This window comes from Trachemys scripta, chromosome 6 (assembly GCF_013100865.1).
Source record: "Trachemys scripta elegans isolate TJP31775 chromosome 6, CAS_Tse_1.0, whole genome shotgun sequence".
NCBI lineage: Eukaryota > Metazoa > Chordata > Testudines > Emydidae > Trachemys > Trachemys scripta.
The window spans coordinates 41,527,483-41,546,120 of NC_048303.1; the positions used below are offsets into that span (position 1 = coordinate 41,527,483).

The following is an 18,638-nucleotide window of genomic DNA, read 5'->3' on the forward strand; positions in this document are numbered from 1 at the left end:
GCAGATTTAATGCTTTGTGTATTAGTTATTGTTTATAATGCTTAAAGTTTTTGGTCCAACTATTAATTTTGGTAAAAGCCTTTCAGTATTATGGGGGACTCTGTGTGTGGGTATTGTATTTCAATAACAGAAATTATAAAACAGAAACTGTATAGATGTCTCCCCAACAAACTGAGATTGTTAAAACTAAAGCTGAGCTCCTTTTCCTTTTAATACCTCCCCACTTCCCACATTTTGCAACTTTAACAGCCTCCACCACCGAGATACAACATAGCCAGCTAACACACATTGAAACATGTTAGTTTGCACCTTGGTGGTACTTTTCAGTCATGTTAAGCTAACATTCTAGAGCTAACATGACTGATCAATCCATTCCTTTTGCCCATCAAGATAAGGTCCTTGAGGTAGATTTGATACTGATATCAGCACTTGGGGCACATTTGCTCATCTTCAACATCTTTTTTGGTAAAAATCTAATTAATGCAACTGATCCTATTCTATTTGATATAGGTTCTTAAACTGTAGTCTTCCATATGGTAGGGTTACCATATTTCAGCAAGCAAAAAAGAGGATGGGAGGAGCCCCGCCCTAGCCCCGCACCCGTCCTGCCCTAGCCCCGCCCCTGCCCCACCCACTTCCCGCCCCCCTCAGAACCCCCAACCCTCCCCCCCCACTCCTTGTCCCCTGACTGCCCCCTCCTGGGACCCCTGCCCCTAACTGCCCCCCAGGACTCCACCCCCTACCTAAGCCTCCCTGCCTCTTGTCTCCTGACTGCCCCCTCCTGAGACTCTCCCCCCATCCTAACTGGCCCCCTAGGACCCTACCCCCTACTTGTACCCTGACTGCTCCAACCCTTATCCACACCCCCACCCCCAGACAGACCCCTGGGACTCCCACGCCCCATCCAACCACTCCCCACCCCCTGACAGCCCCCCCCAGAACTCCCGACCCATCTAAACCCCTCTGCTCCCTGTCCCATTGACTGCTCCAATCCCTCTCCCCACTCCTGCCCCCTGACTGCCCCCTCCCAGAACTCCCAACCCCCCCCTCGCTCCTTGTCCCCTGACTGCCGCTTCCTGGGACCCCTGCTCCCAACTGCCCTCCAGAACCCCACCCCCTACCTAAGCCTCCCTGTTCCTTATCCCCTAACTGACCCTTCCNGAATTTGTAAACGGCCGGGCTCCCCCCCCCCCCCCCCCCCGGTCTCTTGACTTCCCCATCCAAAACCTCCCTGCCCCTTCTCCAACCTCCTGGCCCCCTTGTTGTTGGCCTTCGCCTAATGTCTCTGTGAACTTGCTCAGGAAGGACCTGAGCCGTTCGTCCCCGCACGCTGGCTGGCAGGGGAGGAGGAGCGGGGGAGGAGCTCCAGATCGCCAGAGGCGATCTGCGAATGCAGGGAGGGAGGGAGTGATCTCTGCTGCAGGGGAGAGGAGGAGGGGTCTCTCTGGCTGTCGGAGCCCCATGTAAGTGGCACCATCCGGCCGGCTGACCTGTTAGCCGCGCGCGCTCTGCATGGGTGGGGGGAGGAAGTCCGGACATTTACAAATTCCCCCCGGACGCTATTTTTAGCTCAAAAATCCGGACATGTCCGGGGGAATCCGGACGAATGGTAACCCTACCATATGGTATCTGAGTGCATTCTAGTAGCGTGTTAAGCAACGTGACTACCACCTGTCACATGGGGTTCTATCTCTTTCCCTCTCCCCAGGGGAAAAATTGTGTGGGCAGCATAGGTTTTTCGGTGGGGTTTTGTTTTAAACAAAACCCTACATTGTATATGTCAGATGGATAGGTCAAAAAAATGCACCTTGCACTTGGAGCAGAAGATGTGAAGGTTTATGATGGTCTCTAGTTTTGGTGAGTTTGCCAGTCTCAGATTGGCCTCCAAGAAGCTGTGCCATCTGCACAAATGAGCTTTAGCCTTACGGTTGAAGGTTTCATTGAGTCAAGAGTTCCGTTGTCTACCACTATTTTGATTCTGGAACTTTAGGGAATCTTTTAGATATGCTGGCCCCAGACCCAGGACCAGCTCTAGGCACCAGCAAAACAAGCTGGTGCTTGGGGCGGCACATTTTTAGGGGCGGCATGGCCGGCGCCAGAATGCCGCCCCTAAAAATGTGCCCCGGCCGCCCTAGCTCACCTCCGCTGCTGCTGCCACGGCGCGGTGCCGCTTCTCCCCCTCCCTTCCTCCCTCCCTCCTAGGCTTGAGAGCCTGGGGGGAGGAGGCAGGGCTGGGGATTTGGGGAAGGGGCGGAGTTGAGGCGGGGCCGGGGGTGAGATAATTAAATAGGGGGGGGGGCAAAATTGTTTTTGCTTTGGGCGGCAAAAATCCTAGAGCCGGCCCTGCCCAGACCATTAAGGACTTTGAGGATAAGGCCAAAGACCTCGCAATTGACTAGATATTCTATGGGAAACCAGTGTAGAAAGCGCAGGACAGGTCTGATGTGCTCACAGTAGCCAGCCAGAGATAGTAGAAAGTGTGTGTTATAGCAAATGCTGCTCTGTGAGAGCTCAGCATCAGCAGGGAATCTAGGAGCATTCCTCAACTACAGACTGAATGGCTCAGGTAGGGGTGTGTGTGTGTGTGTCTTCAACTAAAGGAGACTGCACTGTGGTTGCAAACTCTTGAAAGTGATTTCCTCTGCCCATCAGTACTAGTGCTTCTCCCTTGCTTGGGTTCAGCTTTAATCAGCTGTTCCTCATCCCTGAGCAGATCTTGTCCAAATTTCGGATTATCTTGGTGATATGATCACACATAGTGAAGGATAGGTAGAGCTGTGTGTCATCTGCATATTGCTGGCACTTGAACCCATGTCACCTTACCAGTTCACCTTGTGGCTACCTGTAATGTTTAATAGGACCTAGAGAGACCTGGTGACCCCAGATTATTTTAATTTTGCCAAATTGGAGGCCTCGTTCCCAATATTACCCTTCATAGAAAAAATTAATATAGTTTCTGTGAATAGATCAAATTTCAAGATTGTAGCTCAAAAGATCAGTTGAATGTTGGACAAAAAGGACTTTAATGACATCTAATAGAAAGTTCAAATCTGTTGATTTTTAGTGCTTAGTGGCCTATAATGGATGGAAATAGCTAGAATCTTTTTTTAAAAAAAAAGGTAATTTGGAAAATGGAAATTAAGTGCCAGTCAGTTACTATATTACAAGTCAATGTGCGACAGTACAGTATAGGAGAGGTTCTCCGCCTTTTTCTTTCTGAGGCCCCCCAATATGCGATAAAACCTCCATGGCCCACCTGAGCCTCTGCAACTGTTTTTCTGCATATAAAAGCCAGGGCAAGCATTACGGGGCAGCAAGCAGGGCGGTTGCCCAGGGCCCCACGCCACAGGGGGGTCCGAAAAGCTAAATTGCTTAGGCTTCGGCTTCAGCCTCGGGTAACGGGGCCCAGGGCTTCAGCCCCATGTGGTGGAGGTTTGGCTTTCTACCCTGGGCCCCAGCAAGTCTAATGCCAACGCTGCTTGGCGGAGCCTCTGAAACCTGCTGGCAGCCCCCCAGAGGGCCCTGGTCCCCTGGTTGAGAATCACTACAGTATAGTATGTTGGAAGATTAGCATATATTCTGTAATAGCAGTTAATCTTAAAAAGTAAACATTCTTAATCTGTAGACTTTGTCTACAACTGCTTGTGACATAGGAAAGGAAATAATTTAAAATTACATTCTTAAATACTAAAAGTTATGTATGATTCCACAGACAAAATATTTGTTGGGAAAAGATTATCACAGCTAGTTGCACTGTGATACAAATTGAAGCAGAAGAAAATGATGTCTTAAGTGAAGCATGTCATAATATTTTTTCCAATGTACATAAAAAAAATTTTAAGGAAGTGTGAGGAAATGTGATCCAGGAAAATACAATATGTGCAAGACGTAAAACCAAAAAAAAAAAAAAGAGAGAGAGAGAACAAAAACGTCCTTAGTGACACCAGGTCATTACAAAAAACAAGACAAACACATTTACTCTGGAAAACCTTGGACTTCTTCCCAAGGCTACTTTTTGCCTAGTTTAAATGAAACTCTGTTCTGTTAAAGTTCCTATACAAATGTTGTATTCAAATTCACCAATAAACAATAACCTTTCATTATGCTTTAAAAATACACCATGGTTGAAAATAGAAGGCCATACTCTTGGCTGGCATAAATTAGCCTTTGATTTCTACAGGCGTACATCAGTTTATATCAGCAGAGAATCTGCCCCACAGAATACAGTTCTGCTGTTTTTATATAAACAAAATTCCCTTTGAAGATAATCAGAGTTTCGCCTGCATTAAAAACACACAACTGAGCTGGTGGTGGAACACACTATAATAGTCCCCACAAAAAAACCCTCTTCCTATAAGTGTGCGTGTGTGTGTGTGTGTGTAAGTGAGAGAGAGAGAGCATGCAACTTAATAGAACATTGTACCTTAAAAACAAATATCCTAAAGCCAGAGAATTCTAAGCTATGTTTATATATTTTTTAAAAATCTAATCACTAGAAAATACCGAAATACAAAGATATGGAGTCTGAGAACCTTAGTTGAGCCTTCATATCCTTGCTGTCTTGTGCACTCAATAAGTGTCCCTGACAAAAACTACAGTATCCAGCTGCTAGCTGGATAACTTGCTGAAGCTGTCCTGTGAGGTGCTAAGCCACATAGCAGTTGAGCTCTGTAACTGGGAAGTGTGATGGGGCGTCTGCCCCACACTGTTGGAGAAAGTGTTAAAATCAGCCCTGGGGAGGCTGCACAGCAGACAGCCAATCAGAGAGGAGCTGCAGTGAGCAGCCAATCAGGGCAGAGGAGGCAGCTCCCTCTTGGGAGCCCAGGGAGAAGGACTGGGTCCCTGAAGGGTTGAGTGACAGAGCAATGCTGGGCTGAGTCAGGGGAGTGAGAGGGAGCTCAAACCTGACTGGCTGAAAGACTGAGGCCCTGATACAGGGGCAGAGAAGGTGCTAGGGCTACGGGGAAGTGGCCCAGGGAAACGGACGGCGAGGGTTGAAGGATATGCAGCGCATGACTGCCACATAGAGGGTCCCTGGGTTGGGACCTGGAGTAGTGGGTGGGCCCGGGTCTTCCACCCCCTCGCTCCCACATGCCATGGAGGGGAATGGCCAGTGAAGGGCTGCAGTTTGCCACTGCGGCAAGTAGCTAGAAGCTTGGGCTTCAGTCGGCCACGGAGGCGAGTGGCTGGACAGAGAACTGCTATTCCCCAGGGGGAGGGGGAGGAATGGAATGGAGCACAGCCACAGGGCTGTGTCCTAAAGAGGATGCCGCGATCCTTGAGACAACACGGGTCCAGAGCAGAAGTGACGGTGGCGAGTCGCCTCCGGAGGAGGGTGCCCTGTGAAAAGACTGAGCTAATTCCCAGAACGACTAGTAGGAAGTGCCACGGTGATGAGTCCCACCCCATTATAGATGGGGTAACCGCTTTCTAGAGGTTTTAAGCCCTATACAAGTGGAGTTTAGGAGCCCCAACTGGCAGCCATCTCCTTGTGCAGGTATCCACTTGCTTCCCTAGAAAGATGCTTCTCCCCTTTTTCCCCTTGTGCTGTAGCATTTCCCCCTGCTTCTGCAGCTGGTCACATTCCAAAAAGAGCTCCTAAGTCTTCCTGGACTGCTAGATTTCTGCTACTGTGTAAATAATGTGCATTGGTTATACATTCTCTCACTTTGTAGTGTATTTAGAATTATTTAAATAATACCAAAAGTTATTGAATTATTTCATAATCAATTAATAGTGCTGCAGAATTTAAATTAGGGACCCTTGGCACCTACAATTCTTCTTCGAATGATGGTCCCTATGTGGATTCCGAATGTGGGTGCGTATGCGTGCCGTGCGCTGGAGCCAGAACTTTGCATAGTAGTATCCATTGACCCCACGTGCATTGAGAGCATGGTGCGACCGAGGCTTTAAGACGCTGTGTGGGTTGATGCCGCTCCAGTTCCCTCTTACTGCTGCATGGCCAGAGTCGGAACCTCTCGGTGCTCTTAGCTCGCTAAGAGAACTGCTCTTCATTTTTGCTGTGTATAGTTTCTAGTTAGACAGATGTCCATTAGTTTTTAGTAGTTGGTTTTCATTGGACTTCTCCCCTTTGGGGGGTTTCTTTCTCCCCGGCCTGGGGACTCTGCCCCAACAAGCCAGCTTCAAGAACTGTGCCTCGTACCCTCCCTCCTTTTCAGTGAGTGATGAACACACTTGTTGCCTTTACTGTCTTGGTGAAGCCCATATCGTCTCTCATTGCTCTATCTGCCACTTGTTTCCATCCCGGACTCAAGCAGCTTGTGAACTTCCCCTCTGCAAATATCTGGAGGAGGAGAAGGTGCGCTCACATGCGCAACCAGACCCGGTTCCAATGGATCTGCCAGAATGGCACCCATCACTGGTGGTGAGCACTTCAGTGGGCCTCTCCCATGCAGCACCGGCAGCACCACCGAAGCCCCACCATATGCACAAGAAGTATGGGCACAGGCATAAGGGCAGCTCCCAGTGGGGACTGCCTCTAAACTCAGCATTACCTCCCTGAGGTTGGGCGAGAAGTCGTGCACAGTAGTGGATGCTCCTGCTCCCAAGAAGGCTCATACGGAGCACTGCCCCAAACGCCATCGTACGCTGCTGGTCCTGTGTTCTGCTCTGGCCTCCTCCTTCACCGCCATTGATGCTGTCAGGAAGGACCTTCCAGCCTGACACGCCCGGTCCCGCGCACTCCAGGGTGCTTATCACCCCTGACGCCATTGACAGAGTTCATGCTGCCTTTCACTGGCTGTCCCACACGCTCCGGACCTCTGCCTGTTCTGAGATTCCCCTCTCTAGAGGATAAGCCCCTTGTGCTCCATCCTTCTCCAACAGCTCTGGTGACGGACGAGCTCCTACTTCTACCATCCTCTCAGACCTCATCTTGGACTGACGGTTCTGCCGGCACCGATGGACCCTCTTATTCCGGACCCTTCTTCAGAATCTGAGTGGTTCTCTGACCTAGACAACTTTCTCTCCTGCCCGGTCCTACAGCCTGGACTCTCAGTACTGGTCCTACCCACCGATGTGCAGACCCTGGGCTGACCCGCGGTTCCACTATCCACAGGCACTACTGTGGCCTGGCAATCCCCATGCCTGGCCCTATTGGCCTGCTTGGGGCCCATACCACGATCATGGGATGCACTGCCTGCATCACTGCTCATCTTCCACCCATTCTGCCACCTTCCACAAGGACCCTCTAGATGCTCCTGCTCTGTCTTGCCACCTGATGACCATGTCCAATACTAGAGCTTGCTCCGTCACATGGCTCTCAGTGGAGGACATTCAGGACTCCCAGGCCAATTCGAGGATATTCTCCAGGCTCCGGGACCTTCCTGTACCACCTTGCCCATTCAGAACACCATCTTGCAGCCAGCTCAGGCTGTTTGGCACACGCCAGTCTCGTGTGCCCCTTTGTCGAAGCAGACGGAATGCTGCTACTTTGTGCCCTCTAAGGGTATGACTTTCTGTTTACCCATCCGCTGCCCAATTCCCTGGTAGACCACACGGCCACTGAGCGCACCCATCAGCAGCACTTTAAATCTACCCCTCCTGACCATGCTCCCAAAAAGATGGACTTGCTGGGCCTCAAGAGATATTTGTTCGCGAGTCTACAATTCCTCATTGCCAACTACCAGGCTATCCTTGCAAAGTATGATTTCCTGTCATATTCCAAGCTGATGGACTTTCAGGACTTCCTTCCTCTGGAAAAGCAGCAGGACTTTCAGCATCTGTGGGATGCAGGCAAGCTGGTGGCCATGGTAGCTCTCCAAGCTGCTGTTGATGCTGCCAACACTGCGTCTTGCTCCTTGGCATCTGGAGTCTTGTTCTGTGGCAACTTTTGGCTCCAGTCTAGTGGTTTCCCTAAGGAGGTCCAGACAACTCTTGAGGATCTTCCCTTTGACAATCACAAGCTATTTAGTGACAAGACGGACGAGTCCCTCCATTCCCTCAAGGACTCCCGTGCCACCCTCCGGTGACTGAGCATTTATACTTTGGCCCTGATCCACTGACAGCAAGGCTCGTCCTTCCACCCTTGCGCCACTTACCAACCAGACCCTCAATGGCTGCTTGATCTGCCTTGCCCCCACTCCCAGCAACCTCAACATTCTTTCTCTGATGCCTTTGCTGCTTCCACCTTCCACCACCGTCTAAGCAACCCTGATGACTCTTTCCTCGAGACCCGCGAACCCTCCTCCGTCCCTCCTGCCACACCCTGGATTGTCGTCGGAGGTCATATTGCCCCTTTTGCCCACAACTGAGGCAGGATCATCTCCAACTGTTGGCTGCTGGATATCATCCATCAGGGCTACCCCATCAAATTCTTCTCCTTCCCTCCTCGTCTTCCGCCCAATGACTGCCCTCCAGACCCTTCCCAGGACCATCTCCTCCACGAGGAAGTGACTGCCCTCCTCCAAAAGGGCACCATAGAACCTGTGCCATAGTGCTACCATGGCTATTGTTTTATTCCCCCTATTTCCTTGTCCTGAAGAAAGGGGGTGTTCTTCGTCCCATTTTGGATCTATGCTCCTTGAACAAGTTTATTCACAAGTTTTGCTTCAGGATGATCACTTTCCCCCTTATTATCCCTTCCCTCCCCCCATGGAGCTTGGCTTGTAGCTCTCGATATGAAAGATACATACTTCCACGTAGACATCCACCCTGCTCATCGCAAATTCTTCTGCTTCAAGGTGGGGAGTTTCCATGACCGATTCCGTATCCTCCCCTTTAGAATCACTGCTGCCCCCCATGTCTTCATGAAGATCTTTGCAGTCGTGGCAGCTTATATGCACTGTCTGGTTCATTCCCTCTTCCCCTATCTGGATGACTGGCTACTTATGGCGCCTTCTTGCTCCTGTCTCCTTGCCACCATCCAGACCCTCCACACCCTCCTCGGCAGCTTGGGGATCTGCATCAATGAAGAAAAGTCGATCCTCATCCCTATCCTCATGCTCACCTTTATAGGGGCACACCTGGACTCTGTGGCAGCCCGCGCCTTTCTTCCCCTGGACCGCTCACTTCTCTTATTGCTATGCTCTGACGCTACCCGCAAATGTGTGTCCGTCAGTGCCTCTCCCTCCTGGGCCATATGGTGGCCTGTACCATGGTCACGCTGTACATCTGTCTCCATATGTGTTGCATTCAGCTGTGGCTCCACTCTGTCTGCAATTTGCAGTCAGACCGCCTGAACAAGCAGGTGGTCATCCCTCCCACTGTTTTGGCTTACCTCATCTGGTGGTGCAACCCGTCCGTGGTTCTACCAGGCATTCCATTCATGTCCTCCATGCCCAGCACCACTCTAACCATGGATGCCTCACTCATGGGCTGGGGCGCCAACCTCGACAGCTGCACGGTCCAGGATCTTGGGTCACCAATGGTCGCGCGGATGACCATCAATGTCCTGGAACTATGGGCAATTGACTGTCCTGCCAGGCCTTCCTGCCCTTCCTCCATTCCCACCATGTTCAACTTCGGTCCAACAACATGATGGCAGTTATACATATCAACAGACAGGGCGGAGCTAGATCTCCTTCCCTCTGCACAGAGGCCATCCATCTTTGGAACTGGTGCTTCCAGCACGCAATCACCCTGCACACTGTACATCTGGGCAGCAGCAACTCTTTGGTGAACAGGCTCGGTCTTTCCAGGCCAACCGCGAGTGGGAACTCAACGACTCCAGTCCATCTTTCATTGGTGTAGCATGCCTCACTGGGACCTCTTCACGATGTCGGAGAACTGCAAGCTTCCTTTCTTCTGATCCTGGGGAGCCCTGGGCTCAGGCTCACAGGGCGATGCCATTCTCATTCCCTGGACCTCGGATCTCCACTATGCCTTCCTGCCCATTCTCCTCCTTCCCCAGGTCCTGCGCAGAGTGCGGAAGGACTGAGTGATGGTTATCCTTATAACTTCCTCCTGGCCTTCTCAGTATTGGTACACCAATATTCTCCACCTCTCTGCTCGCCCCCCGATTCCTCTTCTGGCCCTCCCGGACCTCCTAATGCAGGCGCATGGCTGGCTGTAGCACCCCATGCTAAGCCCTCTCCATCTCACGGCCTGGTATTTGGATGGGGCTTGTGTGTAGACCAGGCTTGCTCCACCCCCATCCAAGACATGATCACGCGTTGCAGACTCCAATCCACTGTTATCAAGCTAAGTGGCGCCGCTTTACTGTGTGGGCGCACCACCATTACATCCCTCCAGACTCAGTCTCCATTCCTGTCCTTCTAGACTACCTCCGTCATCTATGCCTATTGGGCCTTGCCCATTCCTCCATCTGCGTTCACCTGGCGCTCAGTGCCTTTCTTCCTCCTGTCGATGGCTTCTCCGTCTTCACCCATCCAAAGACCTCCTGCTTCCTCCGCAGCCTTTTCAGTGCCTTTCCCGCCGTAGGGAGGCCTACCCTCTCTTGGGATCTGAATCTTGTCCTCACTGCACTCACGAAGCCACCCTTCAACCCCCTCACCACTTGCTCTCTCACTCATCTTTCCATGAAGGGTGATCTTCTTGATGGGCATCACCTCTGCACGGTTCATCAGAGAACTGGCAGCCATGATGGCAGATCCACCATTTACCGTCTTCCACAAAGACACAGTCACCTTATGTCTTCACCCCAAGTTACTGCCCAAAGTGGCTTCCTCCTTCCACCGCAACCAAAGTATACACCTTCCGGTCTTCTACCCTAAGCCGCACGCCTCCCCCAGTTGTGCAGAAGAAACAGTATGAAAGAGATTTCACACTGTTCTAGGCTTGATTCTGACCTTCAATGCCTGCCATTCTTCAGTCAGTCTAATGAAATCTTAGGTTTTTATGCATTAAATATACAGAATTAAAAGCTACTGAATAACATACAACAAGCCACAAAACTGGTCCACCATAACAGCATTAATAATCCCAATCCCAACTACTTTGAATCTAACCTGGTGGGATGATTCGCATAATTGGAGTGTTTAATGTCTTTGATTATAATCTGTTCAGGAAGGGTAGAGTGGGTTAAAGAGGAGGAGGCAATCCACGTTAAAGACACCCTTATTTGTTTTAGTTATGATAAATCAGAAGCACAGGGTTTAAAATGCACCTGGATACATCTGCTAACTAATAAAGCCCAAGAGGTTTCGCTGATGGGGGTCTGATACAGACTACCAAATCAAACTAGAGAACAGGAGTCACTCTTTAAACACCAGTCTGTAATGTGTGGGGAGGGAGAGGGGGCCTGTGTTGTTATGGGGAGCTTCAGTTTGGGAAACATATTCTGGAAGATTTTTGCAGCCAGTAGTAAAACACCATCAGTTTCTAAAAATTACAGATAATTTCCTAACACAAAAGGTATTGTAACCAACATGAGGTAAGTCTATTTTGGCACCTTATTATGACTAATAAAGGCTGAACTAGAAGTTGGTGGTTGCCTATGGACCAGTGATCTTGACTTCATTATATTCAATGTGGACAGAGAACTATCCCAACTAGTAATATGTAGTTGTGGTACTTCAAAAAGGCTAATTTCCCAAAACTAAGGAAAATTATGAGCAAAATTGAGTAGGAGAAAAAAATTAGATAGAACATCTAATAAACTATTCTTAAAGAACTCCCAATTTTCACTCATATTTTTCTAACAGCCACAATTCCACAGTCAAGAAGGATGCTAAAGAAAATGGCTAAAAACTCATCTTGGTTCAGTGGCAAAGTGAAGGCATCAATTAGATATTTAAAAAGCAATATATAACAATGGGGAAAAAGAGAAAATAGACAGCAATTGATATGAATTAAAAGTTAGGAAGTGTAGAAAACTGATAAAGGGAAGCTAAGGACATCAAGAAAAATCCATGGCTGGCTAGGTTAAGGACAATAAGAAGAAGTTTAAGTATATTAGGAAAAAAAGAAATCCAAGCAATGGTATAGGTTAATTTCTAGATGGAGATGGTAAAATTGTTAATGATACAGAAAGGGCAGAAGTGTTCAATAAATACTTTTGTATTTGGAAAGTACTAGGATGATGTACTTGTATCATATTGGGATGAAGAAGTATCTTCTAGTAGTCCATTAGTAACTTAGGGGCATGTCAGACAACATCTACTAGGGATAAACATTTTAAAATTAACAGAACTGGTTAATTGACAGATCTCAAAAAAGTAGTTGTCAATGGGGAATCATCATTGAACGATGGCGTTTCCTGTGGGGTTTTGCAAGGATTGGTTCTAGCCCCAACACTATTAAACATTTTCATCAACTATCTGAAAGTAAATTTAAAGTCATTGCTACTAAAATTTGCAGATGACAACAAGGTTATAGAGTGGTAGTTAATAATGAAGACAGGGCAGTCATACCATGTGATCTGGATTGCTTGGTAACCTGTGCCCATTCCAACAAAATGTGTTTTTAATACAGCTAAATGAGAAGTTTTATACATCAAGGAAGAAGGAATGCATGCCATATTTACAGCATGGGGGACTATATCCTGGAGAACAATGACTATGAAAATTAATTTAGGAGTCATTGTGGATAGTCAGTTCAAGGAAAGTTCCCAGTGCGATGCTATGGAATAAAGGACTAATGCAATCCACGGATGTATAAATGGGGAGTAGTGAGTCGGAGTAGGGAGGCGATACTACCTCTGCATACACCAGTGCTGAGAATGATACTGGAATACTTTGTACAGTTCTGGTGTCCACCTTTTAAAAAGGATGTTGAAAAATGGGAGAGTGCGGAAAGAGCCACCAAAATTATTCAATGTGTTCAGGAGGTCAGACTAAATGATCTAATGATCCCTCTGGACTTTCATCTCTAGAATCTATCAATCAACCCCCTTCCCAAATGGCCAGAAGGTAAAACAGATGGGCTTAGTAGTGTGGCTGGAAGAATAACAATTTTAAGCTTTATTGGGCTAAAATGTGGTGAGTGGAATCCTTTGTAGAAAATGCCCTGTAAGCAGTCTCTTGCCTTTTAAGCCAGGAGCTATCTAGCTCAAGCACTGTTGTTCATTATAGCAGTGGAGCTATTGCATAGCAAGGAAGACAGACTCACAGATAATAAGATCCTAAACCACTCAGAGCTTTATAGATAAATCCCAACACCTTAAACTCCACCCCATAAATTTACTGGCAGCTGGTACGCATTACAGAGCACTGGTTTAACAGGCTCTCACTCTGTTTGACACATCATTTAACAAGTGGGCATTTAAGAGCTGCATTCTGGCCTAATTGCAGTTTCTGGATATTCTTCAACTTGTATCAGTATGTAGCACATATTCAGATTAATCCAGTTTCAAGGTGAGAAAGGCGCGGATAACCGTAATGAGGGCTGCACCTGAAAGGAGAGGTCTCACTCTTCTTGCCAGGAACAGATGGAGAAAAACACTGTTGGCCACAGCTACAACCTGAGCATGCAGAAGCAGTTCAGAATCTAATGAAGGTCCTAAAATGCAAACCTGTTACATAAGGCTCAGTCAGGCGTGTAGCTTGTGATGCTAATGAGAAATTAAAACCCTAACATTTTTAATGCATTGTGGGGAAAATTTTCCTGTATGGCAGTTTTTGCACACACAATTTTTAACATTGGATTCTGGCTGTACATTAGCTGAAAGTGCTGTATGATTTGTTATGTAATACAAATAAATACCTTTTACTGTCTGAGTCAGTCCCACCAGTAATTTATAATTTCACTTTTACTCAGAATGTTTGGCTTCCAAAGATGATATAAAGAGGGGAAATATTAATTCTATAATTAGGTATTATTGATATTGAATTATAAAATATTTCCTCCCAAAATAAAATTGTATATGGTTTTAACATCTTCGTTTAAGATTTCCACTAAGTGTTATCTTGCCTGTGTTTGTATTCTAGATGGTAAATGTTTCATGTCAGAGATTGTCTTTACTTGTGTCTTATATGCTGTTGCTTAAAATAAAATAAAAATAAATCTAGATATTATCTGAATGGTTGTCTTTGAAGTTCACTATTACATCATTACAATTTTTGTGGTATGATGAATGTTTTTATTTTAATTTCCATAATGAAAACAAATGACTTCTGACTGGCTTGCATGCTGCTTTTTATAGATAGTGGACCTTTTAAGGAATGTTGGTCGTTTTCAGTGTAACATTTACTTAATATGTAGAGGTCCAATCCTGGCTCCCTTATGCACATAAGTAGCCCCCCACTGACTTCATTGGGGGCTACTCACCTGGGTGTGGAGTTGTAGGATTGGGCTAAAATATTATAGCTACTGGATCAGTAGGTCACCTTTGAATTAAAAGTTCATAATAGTTAATGGACACAATTGTTTCCTACACGTATAATAAAAGGAAGTATTAAAATAGCGCGTGCAGATTTCTAGTGGGCTCTAGAAGGAAATTAATGTTTCCCAATGATCTCTGTTCTAGTGAAGGAAGCCCTTCTCCCAGAAAGGAGCTGCTTCATAACATAGACCCTATGTTTGTGGACACTTCTCCATGTGAGTATGCAATTCATTGCTAGTCCTATTATATAGACATATAGTTTGATATCTGTCTAATGCGTGCTTTTTTCCCTGCAAGAAAAGTTTACCCTTTTGTAGGTGAAGAAAGGAAATACTTATTTGCAAATGGAAGGCCTCCTAAGTCACTGCCTTAAAATGGAGTTGCAATAATCGCAACTATAGTGTACTGTTAACTATACCCTAAATCATTGCTGGGCTGTGCTCTTCATTTTCCAGTGTTCTGAAGCACTTCTACGCAAAGAATAATGTACTGCAGACAGTGGGGTTATTGAGAGAAAACCATGTGCCTCAGGTGCACAGTAAGACCAAAGTGCCTCCTGCACTCAAGATTAGAAGTTATCTCCTAATATCCACATGTCCTGTGTTGTTCTAGCTATAATAAGATTGTATTATTGACAGAGGTGAAAGTAAGCCAGTATGATCCGGTACGGCGTACCGTGCCGGACTGGACCGTCTTCTCTGGCGGTGATTTAAAGGGCCCAGGGCTCCAGCTGCTGCGGGGAGCCCCGGGCCCTTTAAATCACCGCCGGAGTTCCGGCAGCCGGGCTCGGATGGAGATTTAAAGATCCCAAAGCACCGGTCCCTGCGGGGAGCCCAGGCCCTTTAAAGTGCCGCCCAAGCCCTGCTGCCGGAGCTCCGGTGGCGCTTTAAAGGGCCCGGGGCTCCCCACAGTGGCAGGAGCACCAGGCCCTTTAAATCACCACCTGAGCCCAGCTGCCGGAGCCCCGGGCCCTTTAAATTCCCACAGTGGTAGGAGCACCGGGCCCTCTAAATGGCCTCTGGAGCCCTGCCGCTGCTACCCCAGCCCTAGCCCGAGCCTTGCCACCCCGGGGTAGTGGCGGCAGGGCTCCTATGGTGATTTAAAGGGCCCGGAGCTCCATGGTGGCCAGAGCCCCAGGCCCTTTAATTCGCCCCTGAGCCCCGGGGCTCCCAGCCGCCTCTGCAGCTGGTAGCTCCGTGGTAATTTAAAGGCCCTGGGGCTCCCAGCCACAGCCGGAGCTCCAGGGCCTTTAAATCTTGAAAGGCCCCGCCTCTTCCCGTTGAGGCCACGCCTCTTCGGGTTGAGGCCACGACCCGCTCAGGACTCTGGCGTACCAATAAGTCCTTTAAGTTACTTTCACCCCTAATTATTGACCTTGCAAGTGGAAAACTTTAGTTTGTACAAGGCTGACGTTCCAAGCCTTGTGGCTGCTTTTGTGCCATACTAACATGAGTTGGAGCCTTTGTTAGCAAGTCATGTTGCTCTCTAAATGCTTTCTGTTTTATAATTCAGCATTTGATAAGGACTAGGAGCTCTTTAAAACGGCGGATTGCTCATGGAGATTGTCATTGGAACATAACCCTTCTGGAGATTTTGAAGTTTTTGTGTTAATTAAATTAAGATACACCTCTACCCTGATATAACGCGACCCGATATAACACGAATTTGGATATAACGCGGTAAAGCAGTGCACCGGGGGGCGGGAGCTGCGCACTCTGGCGGATCAAAGCTAGTTCGATATAACGCAGTTTCACCTATAACGCGGTAAGATTTTTTGGCTCCCGAGGACAGTGTTATATTGGGATAGAGGTGTATACAGTAATACATTGAGAGCTAAACACTGATTGAAGAAAGTCAGTGCAGTGGAGATAGTGGCATGTAACCTGTGATCCTGGCACAAGTCATCCTGTAGTAGCTGGATGGAATGGCTTAAGATAGGCTGCCACAATGTACTTCTGTCTCTGTGTTGCTTCTCCTCTGAACAGGAGCACATGATCTCACCTTGGCTGGTCACTGCTCCCTGTATGATGATAACATACATACTGGTCGGATTCAGGTTTGGCCATGCCAGTTTCCCTCTACAGAATGCTCTGTAGGCTGTTACAGCCCTGTAGGCGGTCCCTGTAGGCTATCGTGCCCTGGTATGTTGTCACAGAGGCATACTTTAGAGACTATCTCTCTCCTTGTGTGGTACTGCAGTGATTGAACTCAGCTGAGGTGCCCAAGCTAAGAGATTCCAGATATAAATCTGGAGGAGGTCTGGAGGCAAGACGCTTTCAATGTAGAGTCATAGGCTCAGGAACTCGCTCTCCACATTGGTTCAACAGTGCCTGAGATGGCTGAGGTTTAATGCTAACTACAAGGTTATCCTATTTATTCAGGATCTCTCTGCGGTGGTAAATTAAGGGGAGCTATTGTATTGGTGGTAAGATGTGAATGATTATTAAAATTGAAATTTTGTATGTCTTGTGCTTCAGGCACATTAAAAAGAAATTGAAGTTCATAAATACTTACCCAGATGCCCTTATTTACTACATATGGCTTCCCTACTTTTTTTTCCTGCAATGTCAGCCTACACATTTGGCTGACATTGCAGGGCCATTTGGGCATCCAGCATCAATTGCACATATGTACAGGAAAAGACAGGACTAAGCCTTAAATATGTAACCCTTCAGCTCTTTCCCTAACTTTAATTTTAATTCTCAAAAGAGTTGTTTAGGTAGCTATACTGCTGCTAGATCTTATCAGTTTTGATAAATATTATAAGTATTTTCTCAGGTGCCTTATAGGTGTCAAAACCTTTCTGCTTCAGATCATCATTTCTTCACCTAATACATGAGAAACATTTTTGTCTGACACAACAGAGCATATTAATTTATATTACAGTCTTAAGTGATCTTGGTGACAAGGATCTGGCCTATTCATATTTGGTTTAATTTTTTGCATGATACTGAATGCCCACAACTTCTCTTAACTTAATTGCAAATTGAAGGAGCTGTGTGCTTTGCAAGACAAGCTCTTATCAGGTTAGTGATTCTAGTTTTGACAGTGATAATGTAGTAAGATTCTCCTATAATGTCATAAAAACTCAATGTATATAATTTTATGTCTGTGTTAATAAATATAAATATATTTGTACACATCTCAGCCTGTCTCTCCTTAAGCTTCCTTTCTTTTTCATTTTCCAAAAAGAGGGGTGACATGGTTGGAAGGATAGGCTAGAACACTGATTTTGGCAGCTATGTTTTGAATACACAATGTGGATAAAGGGGAACAGCGCACTAGATTTAGAATAAAGCTAAATTTACCATGGCAAAAGCTGACCTTATTTTTTCATTCTCTCCTTTCTCCAACACTGTTGACTTCATGGCCATCCTATGTCATATAGGTCCATAAACTGGGTGTTATTCTTGATTCCCTTTTCTTTCTCTACACACTGTACATCCGTGCTGTGTTCAGAACTTGCCTCCGCTGAGACAACAGTTCTGAGATTCCTTTCCTTTCTAGCCACTTCATCCCCTTGTTTATTACTGTGGCCACCTTATCTTTGGCCTTCCTGACATTCATGTTGCTCCTCTCTAGGTCCATTCAAAACACTTCTGCTAAAATCATCTTCCTGACCCATTCTTCTGACCATGTCCCCAAGGTGTAGACATTGAAATAGAAAAGTTAAGGAGAGAAAGTTGAGGGACAGATTTTGTCTTCTATTCTACACTATGAATGTACAAAATGTGGAATAAACTCTACATATTATTTGTGGGTCTGGCAGCAGAATCTGTACTTTAACAGTTGAATTAGCTGGCTTTTTTCCAGCCACTGGAAAATATAGATCTCATGATCAACATGTCCTCCACAGTTATGGTTGCTAACCAGGAAAAGAGGAGGCATGAAGCCCCAAAAAAGAAGAATTTAATAAAACATGTACATTCTTACTAGATTACCAGTTGAAACAAATGGATATGGAACAAATATTATTGAATATAAGATTGTGAACCTTAGCTGGAATAACTTGCACTCACAAAGCCTCTTTAGCTGCTGAAAACTGTTTCATACACCAGGAGGGAGAGAACACTGCGGAATAGAAAATGCTTATACAGGATGTTTAAAATACATATTGATCAAGTATGCCTCATTATTGGCTTCCAGTACAAGCCAGGAGTTCAGTGAGAATTGGGAGGAGTGGAGCGAGTGTTTTAATATATATATGTTTCTGAACAAAAAACCCCCTGTACATTAAACTGGAGTGAAGGTTAAGAAAAAAACTTATAAATAGAGATGATAAGCGCTATGGGAATGTTGTAATTATCTGAAAAAAACGGATATTAGTAACCTGTGGGAAGTTAATGCTGCTGACAAGAAGAAAACTGAAGCTTTTGAAGTATGCTGCCAACAAAGA

At 46.6% G+C, this 18,638-nt stretch overlaps 1 protein-coding gene across 1 annotated transcript in view; it reads left to right on the forward strand.

The window, feature by feature from the left end:
- ARSB (arylsulfatase B) overlaps positions 1–18,638 on the forward strand; it is a 112,276-nt gene that overhangs the window by 62,800 nt on the left and 30,838 nt on the right. The window contains exon 6 of the mRNA XM_034774681.1: positions 14,387–14,457. Coding sequence (XP_034630572.1) covers positions 14,387–14,457 — 71 coding nt within the window. The remainder of the gene's footprint in view (positions 1–14,386; positions 14,458–18,638) is intronic.